This window comes from Mesoplodon densirostris, chromosome 10, assembly GCF_025265405.1.
Source record: "Mesoplodon densirostris isolate mMesDen1 chromosome 10, mMesDen1 primary haplotype, whole genome shotgun sequence".
Lineage (NCBI taxonomy): Eukaryota > Metazoa > Chordata > Mammalia > Artiodactyla > Ziphiidae > Mesoplodon > Mesoplodon densirostris.
In genome coordinates, this window is record NC_082670.1 from 105,231,851 (window position 1) to 105,251,557 (window position 19,707).

The following is a 19,707-nucleotide window of genomic DNA, read 5'->3' on the forward strand; positions in this document are numbered from 1 at the left end:
TCAGCACGAGCCGCTTCCCGGATGTGGGCTTCTCTGGGGACCAGGGGGCTCAATGGCGTAGAAGCCGTGCTCTTCTATCATGCGGTAGAGCGTGATGTACTTGGAAGCCTTCCTTGTCCTCGGGATCACGAACTTCTCCGTGAACTCGTCCCGGTCCAGCCGTTCCTCACCCTGTGTGGCCAGGACGCAGTTAATGAACTTGAGGGCGTAGCTGTAGCAGTTGTGGTGGTCTTCTTCGTACCTTACGGGGCAAGGACGTCGAGAAGACAAGGCTTAGCCCTGAGCTGCCCAAAGCCTTTCATAACTTTAATCTCGCTGCAAGCTAGGCCCCCATGTGTGCTGGCCCCCTTGATGACAAAGTGTCCAGAGATGCAGTTCTGAGGGACACTTGGCATCTGGGGCTATTTCTGCTTGCAGCTTAAGTATAGATAGGACTCACCGAGATGTCCAGAGTGGTGACTCAAGTTGCATATAGGCCCCAATATGGGGAACTTAATTTCACTGAAATTCTAGATTCTCCAAGTGGAATTCCATGTCTGAGTTTTATGATATCCTACAGTGTCTAAACTTATTTCAAGGGAAGCATCAGAACAATTTAAGTCAACAAGTATGCTATATATCTTCTACAGTGATAAGGGGGCAAAGAATCAATAAATTAATTTCAAAATTGCTGACACTTAAAAAGGGGGGAGCTTTAGATAGGTTTACATTTTGAACCTCATTTAAAATTGTTTTAAGGGAACATAATACTGTGGGTTTTGCTGTACGTATAATTAAATGTCGAGTGTGTAACAGAGTCAAATAAGTCAACTAACTAGAGTACTAAGTTCTGGTCCTTCCAGCTCTTAGAGTGCTGTGGTTCTATCGGGGAGACGTGCGCTAACTCACCTCTGCAGAAACCCCAAGTAATTCAGCCCCTGCTTAATTCTGTTACAGACGCTACTATATCAGTACAGGCTCAGCATGAACGTCAATGCAGCTTAGCGTCTTCTGTGAGCTGTGACGGCACCTGGTGGTGAGTGAGGGCCCTGTCCTACCTGTGAGGCAGCCAGGCCCCCGTGGTGGAGAAGTCTTCCAGGTACTTGTCCCACTGGTCCATCAGTCCAAACATGCCGGGCTGCAGGAGCGGGATGCTCACACTCTGCTCCCAGCCCGCTTCGTCTCGCTGGACACCGTGCACCGTGTAATTATACACGACTCCTGCCACCAAAACCAAAATCACATGGCAGCGTCAGGGGAAACGCACCCCGGTGAACCTGACAGCAGCCACCTGGTAACTGCACACAACGGGAGCCCGGACAGCACTTCCCGATTGCAGTCCGAGAGCTCTCGAACCCCCCCCTCCAGGCAGCCTCTGCCTCCTTGCTCTCAGCCCCCAGGGTTGTCCCAGAGAAACGAGACAGTAATAGGTGCTGGGGTGATCATCTCCAGAGATTTTTGTCGAAGTTCTGTCTACAGAGGCATCCGTCTCATTCCCTTAAATCAGCAGTACGTTTCTCCTGACAAAGACTGGTGCAGGTTTGCCTGCTCGTGACAGTCACTGAGTTCAAAACCCAGTCCTAGGTTTCTGTTCACAGTGTCAGTTCTCCTGCCTTAAGGGAGCAGCAAGGGCTGTAATCAGACTTCACCTGTGGGACCTGATCGCAGCCGCAAGTGGCTGGCCTCGCTCACCATTCCCGGGCCTGCACCCTCGTGCTGGCGGCACTCCCCAGGCCCTTTCCTGCAGACTGTGCCCTCCAAGCTACATCTGGCCAGAGGAACCATTTTATGTAAATATGCTGCTTTTCTGCTTTTTTTTTTTTTTTTTTTTTTTTGCTGTACGCGGGCCTCTCACTGCTGTGGCCTCTCCCGTTGCGGAGCACAGGCTCCGGACACACAGGCTCCGCGGCCATGGCTCGCGGGCCCAGCCGCTCCGCGGCATGCGGGATCTTCCCGGACCGGGGCACGAACCCGTGTCCCCTGCATTGGCAGGCGGACTCTCAACCACTGCGCCACCAGGGAAGCCCTTTTCTGCTTTTTTAAAAGCAAACTTTCGCAGGCCCTACCGCACACTCAGGTGCTGGGTCCCCCCAGTTTATCCCTGGTGTTCCTGCCTGGCCCCAGGAGACCCCGGAGTATGAGGACCCAGTGGCAGTGGGCTGAGTACAGCATTGGGAGCATAGGGTCTGCTTCTAACACAAGGTGAGGTCTTGGACAACTCAACCTCTCTGGATGTCTGTTTCTTCCTCTCTTAAAAACTAACAAAAAACGTACAGGTATGCAATGTTTTTAATGTTTTCTCAGCTCTTGGCTGAGAAAACATTAAAGAGCTTTCAGATACTTAGTATTGTTAGAAATGTTGCCACAATACTTTTTCTCTAGAAATGCTGCTCTCTTCTAACCGGGTATTGGGGGAACTTTTTAAGCTATGAAAGTGCACTTACCATTTGTGTTGGTTATCCCCACGTGAAGATCAGACCTCCCGTCATACTCCCTAGAAGAAACAGGAGCGTTTTTGTCCTCTCATTTGCACACACTAGGCGTGTAGAATTGGTATTTAAAGTGGGAGGAGAACAGTGAGCCTCCCCTCTTGGCCGGTGCCAGAACTCGGCCTCGGTGCCAGAGGCCAGGTTAGTGGAAAGGCCAAGAGCACATGTGAGGCAGAAAATGGTGCCCTGCACCCCCTCTGGCTTTTCTTGGCCCCCGCAGTCCTAAAGGTGAGTGTGCTGGAAGGCCAGCCCTGCTGGAGCATAACGTCGGCATGACGCCTGGCTCTGCAGCAGAGGGGCCCACCCGGCTGTCAGCTGTTGAGGAAACTCCTGATTCTTTCCTCCTTGAGTGTGAGAGGGCAGCCTGTTCCTCAGGCCAACGTGGGTGAGAGGGTCCTGAAAGCACCTCAGTGGACTTGGACCTTTGAAACTAATATGGTCTTGAAGCCTGTGGCCACACTCGCTTTTCCTGGACAGCCCTTCTCTCCTGAAATTATCCTTCCCCCGAGGCTGTGCATTAGTTGTATAACTCCAGGTAATTTAGCCTCTATATATGATCCCAGGCCATCACTTATTTGCCCCGAGACTTTCTCACCTGTAAGATGGAAATAGCATAAGCCTCCTGGCAAGCTGGTTGTAAGAATAAGATGCCTATTGAGTGCTACCATGTAGAGGTGTCAGATAAGTCAGGGAATTTTTCAATGACGAAGCTCCTTTGTCAGACCACAGTTCTGAACGTTTGGTTCCTCGTTAAAGCAAGCAGTCCCGGGGTTTACAATGGCCAAGGACACAGATGGCTGCCTCACCTCTTCAGAGCAATCCCCCCAGGCCGTCTTGTTGCAGCCACTGTGAGTTTTCTGAGACCCTGTGGGTTCAGAGGTTGAGAATGAAGCTGGGAAAAACAGTAAGTCTTGGGTGGCCAGTCACGGTGCTGGATCTGGATGTGTGCCATCCCAAGATCACCCCCTGCACGTACAGCCTCTCTGTTTCCTGCCTGAATCCCAGGCGTTCCCTCTCACTCTCCTCCCTCTCCTTCAGTTATTTCTCATTCACGTAACAGGTCAGCTACGGGCCTGTCATTTGAAGTGAAGGGTTAGTGACACAACGGGAAGTGAGGTCCCTGCCTCGCAGGGTTTGCCTGCTTCCAGAGAAGACTTTTTTAGTTTTAGTCTAACAAGTTGTTAACAGATTGAGAAGTGTTACAGAAGCACGTGATGGGGCAGGGCCAGGGCCACCCCTATCCCACATGATAGTTTTGTGCGGATTAAGAAAAGGTGCCCCTTCTTCCTGCAGATGCAGCTCTGCCCAGGGTGAGGGGAATGCAGGCTGAATTTCAGTACCCGCCACTGCCTTGGCCAGGTGCCTTTGTGCAGTCCACAAGCTGCACAACCCTATGTGGCAACCCTGAGGGATCCTCATCTAGTTAGAACAGAGCCTCCGTGATTCCTTTGAGTCACTGCTAAGTTCTCTTATGAAGCAGATGAAATTGTCTCAAGATGAGTTGTGGGAGTTGGTCCTGAGGGTTTAGAAACAGGATGAGAGGGAAGAGAATAGTCTGGAACTTGGCCTTCAAGGGACTGGTGGGCAGGGGGCTACTTGGGTTCTGCAGATCCTGGCCTGAGTTCCTGAGGGGGGTAGGAAGATGCCTAAGTACACGATGTATTTCAACACCACCACCTCCTTTCTGCTGCTGCCGAGAGAGGCCAGGCCTGTTAGCGTCACCACCACATCACAGAAGAGACGAATGCTTTTCAGGGCTAGCCTGAAAGCCCGTCGCGTGTTGTGTCATTTCTGGAGAGCAGGGCTGCAGCTTGTTCACTCTGACATCCCTAGCATTTCCCACACAGAGCTGCTCAGTGAGGACCTGTTGAATGAACCAGTGTTACAGGAAATGAATTCTGAATTTTAACCTCTGTTCAAAAGCTTTCGGAATCCAACCAGTTACTAACTCCAAGTTAGCGTGAATGAGGGGCCTTATAAAATAGTTCGGGCTTCATGATTCTGGTTAAGGTAGAAATGAAGGTTCTGCCAGTCACGTTCTGAGCTGAGTATGAAAATATTGGGACAGGAAGGAGCGTGTTGGTTCAACGTCGTGCCTGGCACCCAGGCCAGCTTTATAGGCCTTTTTGCTGACCCTCACAACTCTGCAAGGTCAGCGGGTCCTCATTTTACAGGTGAGGAACCAGAGACTCGGAGAGGGTCCTGGAACTGGTCTGAATCAGGGTAGGAATGGGGGGCTTCTTGGCGTACAAGCCTGCACAGTCCCCTCTGCATCCCGCTGCCTCCCCGAGGAAGGGTCAGGAGTGCAGTCTGTTCTGCCCCTAGTGTTTGACCAATGCCTTGTACACACGTCGGTTCATTTCATCCCCATAGGAACTGGAAGGAAATTGATTAAGGAAGTTAGCGAGCAGGGAAGTAGTCAACTCCAATTTTCTTATCCCAAACCAGCACTAGAGGGCATGAGGGACTCAGGAGGGTATATTTCAAGGAGGCAGGAAGGTCTGGGCATCAGACCACAATAGTGTGCACGACACACTTCCCCAAAGCTCGCACCATTACTCATCACTGTTCTCTTGGAACCTGGCTTGTGCAGGGCCAGTTCCAATTCCACCTGTAAACTCAGGACTCTAAGAAGGCACCATCCTTTCTTTTGGTTTCTGAAATATTTCTTAAAGTCAGGTGACATCTACCATTGAAACAGACCAGCTCTAGTCTCAACTTCATGCACCTCCATGCAAAATAGTCTGTACGTGGCCATTCTTCAGGCTCTGTGCAAGGTACCTGCTTGTCACAAATGTTACAAACTAACTCGAAGTAAAGGTATTATTTTGATGAGATCAGCTGCTGGGTCATTTTCCCAGTTAGCCTCTTAGCACAAAATCTATGGGTAAAAAAAAAATCTCCAGGCTATCGATTCCTCTCTCTTAAAATTGTATAAGCAGTTTGACCTTCGTATATTCTTGCATTTATCATTCCAGGAAAGTATGCACCCTTCTATTCTTATGAAACAAAAAGGCCTACATTTTAGGATTTAACACCAGACCACTGAAAAGATTATCCACCAAATCTCACACTGTATATAGCACGTGAGAAAAAGAAAGTTTAAGTGACTAAAACAGAGAAGGAAAGCTTTGCACAATCCAATGCAACACATAAAACACTGTACCTGAGAAACGTCCCTTGAGTTGGTCTGAGGAGGAATGAACACTCTTCTTGATGCCCATCGGTAAACGGATTGGGGATGCTGACAGGTGCTTCCTCCAGCTTCCTGGAGCCCACGTCCTGCCGGCAGAGGGGGCAGCATGGCGGCACACTGAAGCTGTAGATGTCCTTCTGACAGTGGTTGAATTTGATGATAGGCTTCCCAGCCTGTGGGCGCTGCATGGCTTTCCCTTCCTGGGCAAGGAGGGGTGCGTTCCCCGGGACTTCCTTTTCCTCATTACATGGCCAGCAATTGCCCTCCATCCGGGTAACCTGATACCAGTGACGTCATTCTGACTGGTGGCTTCAGAAGCCAAAGCAGCTAGGGTTAACCTGTAACCAGGCCTCCCCATAAACAGGTGTCTTAAAGAGCCAGCTTCATTTGTGCTCACAACGTTTCTTTCTAGCCTTTGTACATTTTGCAACAGTCGGTAGCCGGCTCCTCCTCATTCTCCAAAGCCCTACCTTTCTGTGAAACCTTCCCCAGCGTCCCCCAGCGTTCCCTTGCGCTAGCAGCACTGTATTTGTTTTCACCAGCGCTGTTATTTAATTTGTGAGCTGCTTGGAGTTAGTGACCCACATTTACTTTTGGTTTTCTAGAATAGGTTATATCATTTGGGTTTTGGATAAATAAATGGAATCCTTACTTTGAGGCTATTTTTATTTTGATATTTTATATTGTAGAAGGACTCTTGCTCATAAAAAATTAACAGCACAGGGATAGGGATAGTGGTTACCCAAGGTGGTGGGTGCTGACTGGAAGAGGCCATGAGGGGGGCCTGGGGTCTGGGGTTGTGCTGATTGATTATCTAGGTGTTGATTATACGAGAATATTCAGTTTGTGAAAACACATCAAGCTGTACGTTTTGCTATATGCACTTTATGATTCTTCAGTTTTAAAATAATTTTAAGCAGCTGCATAAGGATATGTGGAAAGGTAATGCCCCCCATTTCTCATAGCATTTTTCCACCCACCATATTGTACTCCCGGGAGAAAACTGCAAGGTAAAGTAAGTGAATATTTCCACATACTTTCTTCAAACCCCAATGTTGTTTTACTGTATACTGTTTTGAAATTTGTGGTTTTCTCTCATCTTGGAAACTTTTTCACACTATCGGTTGTATAGGTCCAGCTCAGCCTTTCAGATGCCTGCAGAGGAATCCAGAGTTTGATGGCAACACACGTTCCTTAGCCCATCGCCTCCTGATGCCTGTGGTTCCAGAGAAGAGCGATCGTAGAGGGAAGACCCCCAGAGAAGGTGTCATGGCAGGTAAAGGCGCTTCAGAAAAGTGTTTCCTAATGTGCATTTAAATAACGTACAGTATGCTGAAGTGCAGAAGAACACATATTCCGCGTAATAACATGGAATGATGATCAGACTCACAGCAATAAAAAAGGCCTTAGAAATCCTTTCAACCAACTTTCTCTTGTTACCGCGAAGGCAGACAGGTTCGAGCTAGACGCGCAGCTCAGGTGACAAGGATCTGAGATTGTTCATTATTAATATAAACCACCGCTACTGTGCGATTGTTTGTGTCACCCAAGTTACTTTCAACTGAGAATATATTCATCTTCATGACACCAATACCAAGAGGTATTTTTAGTCCTATAAAAAGAAACAGGAACCATGCCTTAATCAACATTTTTAATATGCTAGCGTTCTTTTTTTTAAATCGTTTCTTGATCTTTTCAGTGAACAGAGCAGGGTAAAAAAGGTACACACACACATGCATACATGCATACACATAAAGATTACATGCTGTTTCCAATTCAAGCTCAGGACTAGTGTTTTTACTTAATCTCTTCTATATTACATTTGTATCTCTTTTCCTCCACACTGAAAACCTTGGTCTCAAGGATACAGGGGATGCTTTATCCCACTTCACACAATCTCAGAGTAGCAATAGTAATACCACCACCTCTAATTATGGTTAGAGGGCTTTTTTTAAATTTTTGCACATACTCTCCCCATCTTCCTCTCATGTATTTAAATGCTTGTCCTGTTTCTTCACTGTCATAGCATCTGCCATTGTAAACAATAACCTCTCCCCTCTAGCCCTCACTAAGGCTTAGTTTTACACACAAATATCTTTTCATGCTCACTATTAGTCCTTTCCTCACTCTCTAGTAATTATGAAGTTCATTCCTAGAAGATTCCTTAGGAAGGGCTCATAGGAAGACTATTCTCTGAGTTCTTTTTTTTTAAATAAATTTTTTAATTTATTTTTGGCTATGTTGGGTCTTTGTTGCTGCGTGTGGGTTTTCTCTAGCTGCGGCAAGTGGGGGCTACTCTTTGTTGCCATGCGTGGGCTTCTCATTGCGGTGGCTTCTCTTGTTACGGAGCACGGGCTCTAGGCGCACGGGCTTCAGTAGTTGTGGCTCACGGGCTCAGTTGTTCCGTGGCATGTGGGTTCTTCCTGGACCAGGGCTCGAACCCGTGTCCCCTGCACTGGCATGTGGATTCTTAACCACTGCACCACCAGGGAAGTCCCTCTCTGAGTTCTTGTATGTTGATAATTTATCTCTGTTCTTTAGGTCGGTTTTGCTGGATATAAAATCCTTGGCTCGCATTTTCTGTAATATGTTATTCCATTTTCTTCTGGTATAAAGCACTGCTGTCAAAAGTCTGATGACAAAACAATTTTCTTTCTCCTATAAGTCGTGTTCTTTTTTGCCAATATGCCCAAAGGATATTTCTTTTTCTTTTTTTTAAAGATCAGTAATTTTATTGTATGTCTTGATGTTGTTTTTTTAGGTTGATTTATTCAGGCTTGTGGTATGTTCTTTGTAGTTTTTTAACTTATAAAACTTTATTTTTTTAAAGGTTATAGTCTATTTATAGTTATTATAAAATATTGGCTATATTCCCATGTTGTACAATATAGTCTTGTGGCTTATTTTATACCTAATAGTGTGTTCCTCTTAATCCCCTATCCCTATATTGCCCCTCCCCCCTTGCCTCTCCCCACTGGTAACCACTAGTTTGTTCTCTGTATCTGTGAGCCTGCTTCCTTTTTGTTATATTCTGTGGGGTGCTCTTTGAATATACAGTTTTGTATCGTTTTTATTTCAGGAAATTTTTCATAAATTATAATTTTGAGGATTTGTTCTGTTTCCTTTGTTTTGGTTTTCATTTTTCGGGGGGGGAGTATAGTTGTTTTACAATGTTGTGTTAGTTTCTTCTGTACAGCAAAATGAAGCAGAGTTCCCTGTGCTATATAGCAGGTTCTCATTAGTTGTCTATTTTATATATATTAGTGTATATATGTCAGTCCACTCTCCCAATTCTGTTTTGATTTTCTTCTTCATGAAATTCTATTCTCTGTATGTTGGATCCCTTTTTCTATCTACAATATGCCTTACTTTTTTTAAAAAGTTGAAATAAAATTTACATATAAAAATCACCCATTTAAAGTGTACGGTTCTGTGGTTTTTACCTAATCTAAGTTCAGAACGTTTTTATCACTCCCAAAAAAGAAACCTTGTACCTGTTAGCAGTCACTCCCCATTCTTCTCTCCCACTAACCCCTGGCGACCATTAGTCTGCTTCCTGTCAATGGATTTGTCTATTCTGGACATTTCATATAAGTGGAATTATACGATATGTGGTCTTTTGTATCTGGCTTCTTTCACTTGGCAAAATGTTTTCAAAGTTCATCCATGTTGTAGCATGTATTGGTTGTTCATTCCTTTTTTTTTTTTTTTTTTTTTTTTGCGGTATGCGGGCCTCTCACTGTTGTGGCCTCCCCCGTTGCGGAGCACAGGCTCCGGACGCGCAGGCTCAGCGGCCATGGCTCACGGGCCCAGCCGCCCCGCGGCATATGGGATCCTCCCAGACCGGGGCACGAACCCGTATCCCCTGCATCGGCAGGCGGACTCCCAACCACTTGCGCCACCAGGGAGGCCCGTTCATTCCTTTTTTATGGCTGAATAATATACCGTTGTACAGAGGTACCACATTTTGTATATCCTTCCGTCAGTTGATGGACATTTGGATTGTTTCCATTTTGGGGCTATTATGAATAATACTGCTATAAACAAGTTTCATATTACTGTACAAGATTTTGTGTGGACATATGTTATCAATTCTCTTGATTATATACCCAGGAGTGGAATTTCTGGGTCACATAGTAACTCTGTATTTAACATTTTGAGCAACTGCCAAACTTTTTTTCAAAGTGGCTGCACCATTTTCCATTCCCACCAGCAATTTAAGAGGGTTCCAAATTCTCCACATCACCAACACTTGTTATTGTCTGTATTTCTTGTTTTAACCATCCTAGTGGTTTCGAATTGGTATCTCATTGTGGTTTTGACTTGCATTTCCTTAATGACTAATGATGTTGAGCATCTTTTCATGTGCCTGTTGGCCATTTGTATTTCTTCTTTGGAGAAATATCTATTCAGATGCTTTGCCCATTTTTTAATTGAGTTATTTGTTTTTTTTCATTGTTCAGTTTGTGTTCTTTATATATCTTTGTCTTTTTTTTGTATTTTTTGTTTGTTTATATATTCTGGATATACTATATATATTCTAAATACTGTCTTTTCACTTTCTTGATGGTGCTATTTGAAGCAAAAATTTTTTTTAATTTGATGAAGTCAAATGTATCCATTTTTTCTTTTGTTTCTTATGCTTTTGCTGTCCTATTTAAGAATCCATTGCCTAATCCAATGTCATGAAAATTTATGATTATGCTTTCTTCTAAGAGTTTTATACAGGATCATATCATTTGCAAGTAAAGATAGTTTTACTTTTTCTTTTCCAATCTGAATAACTTTTATTTCTTTTTCTTGCCTAAGTGCCCTGGCTAGAAATTCCAGTATAATGTTGAATAGAAGTGTTAAGAGTAAACATCCTCATCTTGTGCCTGATCTTAGAGGGAAAAGTTCCAGTCTTTCACCATGGAGTCTGATGTTAACTGTGGGGTTTTGATAGATGATCTTATCAAATTAAAGAAGTTCCTTTCTCTTCCTAGTTTTTTTGAGTGATTTTGTTATGAAAGGGTGTTGGATTTTGTCAAAATGTTTTTTCCATTTCTATTGAAATGACCATATTTTTGTTTTCTATTTATATGGTGAGCTACATTGATTGATTTACCTATGTTCAATGAATCTTGCACTCCTGGGATAAATCTCACATGGTCATGGTGTATAATCCTTTTTATATGCTGCTGCATTCCATTGGCTAGTATTTTGTTGAGGGTTTTTATATTTATAAAGTATATTGGTCTATAGTTTTCTTGTGATGTATTTGTCTGGTTTTTGTATCAAGGTGTAGTACTGGCCTCATAGAATGGGAAGTATTTCCTCTTCTGTTTTTTGTAAGAATCTGTAAAGGATTAGTGTTAATTCTTCTTTGAATGTTTAATAGAATTCACCAGTGAAGCCATTGGTTTGGGGATTTTCTTTGTGGGAAGTTTTTCGATTACTAATTCAGTCTCTTGTTAGAGGTCTATTCATATTTTCTACTTCTTGAGTCAGTTTCAGTAGTTTGTGTGTCTAATCCAAATATGACATGAAGAGAATGGCACTTTAGCTCCAAGTTCTTCCCCCACCTCCGAAACCCATAATCCCAGTCTAATCATGAGGAAAACATGAGATAAATCCCAGTTGAGGGATATTCTGAAAAATATCTCACCAGAACTTCTCACAGCTGTCATGATCATCAAAAATTAGGAGACTCTCAGAAACTGCCATCCCAAGAGAAGCCAAGGAGACATGAGGACTAGATGCAATGTGGTGTCCTGGATGGGATCCCGGGACAGAAAAAGGTATAAACTAATGAAATCTGAATAAAGTATGGGTTTTGGTTTATAATGACGCATTAGTGTTTCAACATACATTGCCATATTGATAGAAGATGTTAATAATAGGAGAAACTGGATGTGAAGTGTATGGGACGTCTCTACTATCTTCACAACTTTTCTGCAAATCTAAGACTATTCTAAAATAAAAGGCATGTTTTAAAAGGGAGCAAATACTTCCTCAAATAATAAAGGCTGAGAAAATTAATCGTTGGAAGATCTTCAGTATAAGAAATACTAAAAGAGTTCTTCTGGCTGAATAAAAATGATCCTAGATGGAAACATGGAATGGTTGAAAGAAATGAAGAATACCACATTTTAAAACAACATTCATTACAATATGTTGTTGGGTTTAAACATATGCAGAAGTAAAATATATGATAACAATAGTACAAAATGGGGTAGGAGAGTTAATGGAGTTATCATAGGTTTTTTGCATTGTTGAGGAAGTGGTACTAGTACTAATTTAAGGCACTAGTACTTTAGTAAATTCACAGACGCATATTGTAATCCCTAGGGTAATCGTTAAAAGAATAATTTTTAGGGGCTTCCCTGTTGGTGCAGTGGTTGAGAATCTGCCTGCCAATTCAGGGGACACGGGTTCGAGCCCTGGTCTGGGAAGATCCCACATGCCGTGGAGCAACTAAGCCCATGCACCACAACTACTGAGCCTGCGTGTCTGGAACCTGTGCTCCGCAACAAGAGAGGCCGCGATAGTGAGAGGCCCGCACACCGCGATGAAGAGTGGCCCCTGCTTGCCGCAACTAGAGAAAGCCCTCGCACAGAAACGAAGACCCAACACAGCCAAAAATAATTAATTAATTAATTTAAAAAAAAAGAATAATTTTTAAATGATAATTAAAAGTGTATAATCAGGGCTTCCCTGGTGGCACAGTGGTTGAGAGTCCGCCTGCCGATGCAGGGGACACGGGTTCGTGCCCCAGTCCAGGAAGATCCCACATGCCACGGAGCGGCTGGGCCTGTGAGCCATGGCCACTGAGCCTGTGCATCCGGAGCCTGTGCTCCGCAACGGGAGAGGCCAAAACAGTGAGCGGCCCACATACTGCAAAAAAAAAAAAAAGTGTATAATCAATAAAGAAAAATATGGAATAAATGAAAATACTTAATCCAAAGGAATACAAGAAAGGAGAATAAATAACAGATGATATGAATGGAAAATTAATAGCAAGATGGTAAATTTAAATCCAACTGTATTGCATTTAATGTAAATGGTCTAAATAATCCAATTCAAAACAAAGATTATCAGATAGGATTTTAAAATTAATCAACTATATGCCATTTACAAGAGATACAGTTTAGATATAAAAATACCAGGTAAGTTGAAAATAAAAGGATGGAAAAAGATATACCATAAAAGCACTATCTGAAAGAAAGCTGATATGATTATATTAATATCAGACAAAGTACACTTTTAAATTAAAAGAATTTCTAGACACATTCTAACACATTCTTTCACTGATATAACACTGCCCTAATTAACATGTGCAACTAAGCACAAAGAAGGACATTTCTTAGTGATGTGTTGAAACAAAAAAAAGCTAAAGCAATCTTAAATTTGTCTGAACCTAAAACACAGCTTCAAAATATATAAATCAGATGTTGACCAAACCAAAAGGAGAATAGACAATTCCACAATGGGATTACACTAGAAATCAGTAAGGAAAAGATAACTAGAAAGTCCTCAGTTGTTTGGAAATTAAGCAGAACCCTTCTAAGTAACATACGTGTCAAAGAATGGAAATTAGAAAATATTTGAACTGAATGATAAGGAAAATATGACAAAAACTTGTGGAACACAATTAAAATGTGCTTAGAGGGAAAATTATAGCTTTAAATACTTAAAAAAGGAGAACATTTGAAAACTGGTGATCTAAATTTCCATCTCAGGAAGCCAGAAACAATAGCAATGTGAATTCAAAGGACATAGAAAAAGAAAATAGTAAAGATATGAGCAGAAATCACTGAAATAGAAAAAAAAATGTACAATAGAGAAAATGAACAAAGCCAAAATCTTGTCCATTGAAAAGATGAACAAAATTGATAAAATTCTAGTAAAATGGATTTAAAACACCAATTATTAATATCAGTAATGAAAGGAGACACCATTACAGATCATTTTTTTAAAGAAGATATTATTAACAACTCCATGTTTCATAATTTAGATGAAATGGACTAATTTACTTGGGGGGAAAAAAGCTTCCCAAACCTGACAGAAGATAAAATCTGAGTAGCCCTATATGTAATACAGAATTAAACCTTTAATAAAAAATCTTATGACATCTGCAGGCTGAGATGGCTTCAGTGGTATGTTCTTCCAAATATTTAAGGAAAAAATTAATAGCTATATTACAGACTTTTCCAAGGAATAGAAAAGAGGGAAGACTTTCGAACTCACTTTATGAGGCCAGCACATCTCAGGTACAAAACTTGACATGGACATTACAAAAAAAAGAACACTACATACCAATATGTCTTACGAATAAGGTTGCAAAACTCCTAAACAATATTAACAAATAGAATCTGATGATTTATAGAAAGAATAATATATCATGGCCAAGTGGGGGTATAGCCAAGGAATCTGAGGTTGGTTTAACATTCAAAAATCAATCAATATAGTTCAACACATTAACCAAATAAAGGATAAGACATGATTTTCTCAATAGATGGGGGGGGAAACAGATTTGATTAAAAAAACAAGACATATTCATGATTAAAAACTCTAAGAAAACTAGAATGATAAAGAAACTGCCTTAATTTGATAATGGATAGTTTCAAAAACTCTAGGGCTAACATTTTAATTAATGATGAAATATTAAATACTTTCCATGAACTCAAGAACAAGACAAGGTGTCCACTATTACTGCTTCTATTTACACTTGCACTGAGATTCTCAGTAGTGCAATAAGACAAGAAAAAGAAATAAAGGATATGAAGGTTGAAAATAAAGTGAAACTGTCATTATTTGTTGATGGCATGATTGTGTGTGTAGAAAATATAAAACAAACAATTAAAATTAATACATGAGTGTAGTATGGAGCAAGCAACAAACAATTAGGACATTTTAAAAAATATCATTTAAAACAGTATCAAAAAAACTCATCTAGGTACCTGGGAATAAATCTAATAAAAGTTGTTGAAGACTTGTACACTGAAAACTACAAATTTTCCAATATTCTTCCAAAGTTTCTGAGAGAAATTTCAAAAGTTCTAAGTAATTGGAGGTATATACGATGCTCATTCATCAGAAGACAATATTTTTACAGCAAAGTAAAAACAACATATAGCTGTGTATAACAACATGGGTAGATCTCTGGAATGTTGGTCAAAAGAAAGACGAGAGTACATACTGAATTATTTCATTTATATGAACGTCAAGAACAATTGAAACAATTGTTCAAAGAATTGAACAATTGGGAGGTATTGACTGGGCAGTGGCATAAAGGAGCCCTCTGGAGTGTTGATAAAGTTCTTTATATTGATCTAGTTACTGGTTTCATGAGCGTATACATACGTAAAAATTCACATATGTATATATGTATTTTGTGCACTTCCCTGTAGTTTACTATTATCTAAGTTTTTACAATTTAAAAAAGAAATTTTGAAAAAAGCAATGGGAAACTACTGAGAGGTTAATAGAGGTGAATGACATGATCCAATTTATGTTTTAAAAACAGGTTTTGTGGGCTTCCCTGGTGGCACAGTGGTTAAGAATCCGCCTGCCAATGAGGGAGACACAGATTTGAACCCTGGTCCGGGAAGATCCCACATGTCCCGGAGCAGCTAAGCCCGTGCGCCACAACTACTGAGCCTGCGCTCTAGAGCCCGTGCTCCGCAACAAGAGAAGCCACAGCAATGGGAAGCCCACGCACCACAACGAAGAGTAGCCCCTGCTCGCCACAACTAGAGAAAGCCCGCGTGCAGCAACAAAGACCCAACGCAGCCAAAAATAAATCAGGTAAAATTAATTAATTAAAAACAAAACAAAACAGGTTTTGTGTGACAGACTAGAAAAGGGCAGGAACAGAAGCCAGAAGACCAGTTAAGAGGCCAGTGCATGGGCCCAGGCAAGGAGTGCCACTTGCTTAGACAGGAACCATGACGGTGGAAATGGAGAGAAGAGGGACGCTTTGGAGAGGGGTGTGGAAGCAGGATCTGCAGGATGTAGACAACCAGGGGAAAGTGTCACGAACGTCTTTTGGGGTTTCCACCAGAGGAAATGGAAGATGAATAGTTGAGGAATGCCAGGAGAGAAAATGAGGTCTAAAACTTGGGGTGGGAATGGAGATTTTGAAAATGGAGAGGGCTAAGGAATTACTTAAGTGGGAGGCGAGGCTTGGCGGGAACAGCTGAGGCCGGGTGTGAGAAAGGGGCCTAGGGAGGGTTTGGGTGGGTAGGAGTACTTGGGATTAAGGTGCGCAGAGGAGAGGCGGGAGCTTGGCCTCGGGAGGGGTGAGGTAATTCTAGGCCGTGAGAATCCGCTAAGAAATGCAGTTGGAGAAAGGGGCAGACCCATAGGAACTAATAGTCGGCACCTGGGATAAAATCCGCAGGACTGGGAGGCTAGCCAGGCCCCGCCTAGGAGGTTTGAAAATGCCGGACTAGGAGTGCTTTCAATGAGTCAGCTGGGGGTCGGCCCAGCCTCACCCCTGGGGAGGAACCAATTGTGAGGGTGGCGAGGTTTGCTGCCGGCGCTACAAAGGTGCCGCACGGGGACGACGGCGTGCGCCGGCGTGACGCGGCCGCGCGGGATGGGCAGGGCCGAGGCCTAGGCGGCGACGAGAGCGAGAGGCGGCGGCGTGACGGCGGCCCTTCCACCCAACCGCCATGAGCACCAAGCAGGTCACTTGCAGGTCAGTGCGCGGCCCCGCAGGTCCTTCCCCGGGTGCGCCCCAGTCCTGCGCCAGGGAAACAAGCCGGAGCGGGGTCGTGGAAAGTGGCTCCCGGTTCGGGGTCCGGCTTCCCCAGGCGGGGAGGGCGCGGCGGCCGGAGCCTGGGGCTCGGCCGTGCGTGGCCGAGCCTTGTGGGGACATCCGGACGAAGCCAGCGCGGGCGGCTGTGCCGCGAGTTCCAGGGGTGGCCCGTGCGGCTGGAAGGAAGGAGTGCTGGTGGGGTCCTGGGGGCCGGGCCGGGAGGGTTTAGCTGGAAAAGGTGACTTGGAGTTGAGTAAAGGGGCACCAGGAGGTGGTTTGCAGATGGAGATACCACGCAGGTGTAGGCTGTTAATCGTCGGTGAGGGCCTCAAAGAAGCTGGGGCCCGGAAAGCAGCCTTGGTTTCCTAAGAGTTTGGAGAATTCCGATGCAGCGTAAACTTGCAGAGTTAGCGAGTTAAGAATTGCTGTGTGGAAAATAGCATTTACTGGAATTTTGTTCATTGCCCCGCATATTCCCAAGTCGTTTGTACTCGTCACTAGTCTTCACTACTAGGCAGACATTATTCCTATTTTGCAGTGCAGGAAACTCGGGCTAACGGAGGTTGAGACTCTCATCTTACTGAGAGACCCATTTCCGTGGAGAAATACAACATTAATGGGTGGCTGGTTGTAGAAAACTCAAAGCCCGATGGCTGCACTGCTCCTGTTAAATACAAATAATTAGATGAGTAACACCCTCATTCTTTGCTAAGCGTGTGGCTTGAAGGTACTGGGATCCTAGTCTTATTGTACCTGCAAAGTACGATTTTTCTTTTAATAATTGGTTTCAGTTAAGTCTGTGTGGGAAACATTGATTGTGGGGGGAAAAAAACAGCTCACAGTTGTATGGTTTGATTGTGTAATGAGCAGTTTATTTAATTATCATCTGTGTTGTTACTTCTTTTCGTTAGTATGAATAGTTGAGACAGTATAATGTAAAAAGTTTCCTGTTAGCATTAGTCTCTATTAACTGTTCAGCCAGTTTATGCAAGGCCTAGGTGACGTATATTTAGCAGTTGTCAGAAACTTGCACTTAAGTGTCTATAGAAAAGAGTTTTACTAGGTTATTTGTAATAGAAGGTCTTTTGTGAAGACCTTTGTGTATGTTTATTTTTATTTGTATAAATTTCCCCCTGTTGGAGCAATATTCTTAGTCATTGTGGACTGTATAGCAAATTTTGGTTACTGCTACTAAGATGCGGCCACATAACAGTGCACATTTATATGATGCTTTGTAACTGAATCTCAACTCTGTGAGATAATCTAATTTTACTGATAAGGAAACCTTGTGCTCAGGCTTGAACCTTGCCCCTAATTCACATTTAACTGCAGGAACAAAAATGTAAATCAGGATCATCTTGGGTTTTCTCCTTCTATACTAGGAGATGGCCTGACCTAAAAGCTTTAGTTCTGTTTTTTCCCAAATAGGGGTGTCCTGCAGGAAGTTGGTGCAGAGAAACTAGAGTGGGTTGGAACGTTGGGAAGGGATCGATTCTGTTTAAGTACTAACTGTTGTTCGTTGCAGGGGTTCGCAGTGTGCTGGGTGCTCTTTGAGGTTCTTTACAGCCGTGTCGCATGTAATCCAGCAACATGCACCATTCCACAGATAATAAAACCAAGCCTCGGCATTGACTTGCCAAGGTTATTCAGCTTCCAGGTGGCAGATATGTGGCGTCAGAATTTATGCTCTTGTAGACCCTATGGCTTCCAGATAAGTTTCGGAAATGCTAAATTAAAGTTTCTTTGCTACAGGAATTTTCAAATCTTTTAATATGATCATATGAAAAGAAAACTCAACCAAAACCATAAGGAGAGTAAAGGTTACTTGCAAAGGGATGTGGAGGAGTTGGGCCTCACGAGGGCTGCCTCGCCAAATAAAAAACAGAACACATATTTAAACAGGAGAAACGGCCGTATTACCAAGAGTACCAGGTTTACGTTAGTGTGCTCGTGATGGGAAAGCTTTTCTCACTTGATTATCTTATTCACTGAAGTCCTATCTCCACACATTGGTAACTTACATGAAATGATCCAGGTATGATTTATCTGGGGGACCAGATCTAAACTGGGTGGTCTGCTGTTTTTGGTTTATGTCAGGATGCAAACTGTTTTTTGGTTTGTTTTCCTTGCTGTGGGATGTGATATACTTGCTTATTCTGAATGTCAGCTGAACAGAGAGTTTGTTTTGCTTCCATTCTAATACGAATTATTTCCCTCAGAGAGATGGATGTGAAATGCTAGGATTCCCAGACTTAATGACAAAGACACTCCATATTTATTGCCTGGAATGCAAGAATGGCCCCTCACACAGTTATGCTATCAGTCAGCTCCCCTGATTTCTTGACATTCCACTCTATCCAGAATTTAAATCTGGGGATCCTTTTTTGCTGATTCTTTTTCCAAACCATCTCCCTATGTCTTCCAGTCTGTTTTCAAAGCCCTGGTGCAGGCCTTTATTATTGCTTGGTAACCAATTTGTTTGTCCTCCTCCTCAATGTGATAGAGGTCCCTTTGTTTTATAATCGGTAGTACAAGACCTAGAATTACAGTTTCCTGAGAGTCGGGCCTGGAGCTTTTGACTCATTGAAAGTCACAAAATATGGGGCATCTTGTGGCCAGTGAGTGGTGGGAAGAGCTTGAGCTCCAGACTTGGGCAGTTCTGGATTCTGATTCTGATATCACAGTCTCTTTATCTGTAAAATTGGGATAGTAATGCCTAACCGGCAGCGTTGGTTAAGAGATTAGATAACAACGAGTAACCATCCTAAGAGCATTTATGGCGTTAGGCTAAGCACTGACATGCAGTCTGTGAAGTACAACTATATCATATTACAGATGGGGAAACAGGTTTGGAGATTTAATTAAGTTGCTCAAAGTCACAGGAAGCTCTCTGACCTCAGAGTCTTCCTTTAACCACTACACTGTACTTTATTTCATCCCCACCTCTTATCAGTTATTTCAAGCCTACTACCGTGCCTCACATTAGCTGTGTTCCCCCTTGATGGATCTTTTGTCACAAGCAGTACAGCCATAAAATTTAAGTCTGTGAAATTATGTGCGAAAACATAAAGGAAGGTGACGCTGAGAATGCAAATTACCCATATACCTGGAAACGATTTGCAAAAGTGTTTTGCTAGAGGCAGGCACCATTGAAAGACCTGCAAGAAACCAGATTGATTCTGTTTGGTTCAGCCGTCAGGCACAGCAAGGGCTGCTGGCGGTTCTGTGGCCAGTAGTGAACCTCATATCCTTTGCAGCATATAATAGCCACACCATCTGAAACGGTCTTTGGGGTCACC

The 19,707-nt window shown here is 43.1% G+C and overlaps 2 protein-coding genes across 2 annotated transcripts in view; one reads left to right on the plus strand and one right to left on the minus strand.

The window, feature by feature from the left end:
- On the minus strand, positions 1-5,933 carry MKRN2OS (MKRN2 opposite strand). The gene is made up of 4 exons (XM_060111280.1): positions 5,635-5,933; positions 2,424-2,473; positions 1,038-1,200; positions 1-241 (listed from the first exon to the last, which is right to left on the minus strand). The coding sequence occupies exons 1-4, from the start codon at positions 5,931-5,933 to the stop codon at positions 1-3; spliced, it is 753 nt and encodes a 250-aa protein (XP_059967263.1).
- Positions 5,934-16,232: 10,299 nt separating this feature from the next.
- MKRN2 (makorin ring finger protein 2) overlaps positions 16,233-19,707 on the plus strand; it is a 29,747-nt gene continuing 26,272 nt past the window's right edge. Inside the window, exon 1 of the mRNA XM_060111595.1 lies at positions 16,233-16,348. Within this exon, the coding sequence (XP_059967578.1) occupies positions 16,323-16,348 (26 nt within the window). The 5' untranslated portion in view covers positions 16,233-16,322. The remainder of the gene's footprint in view (positions 16,349-19,707) is intronic.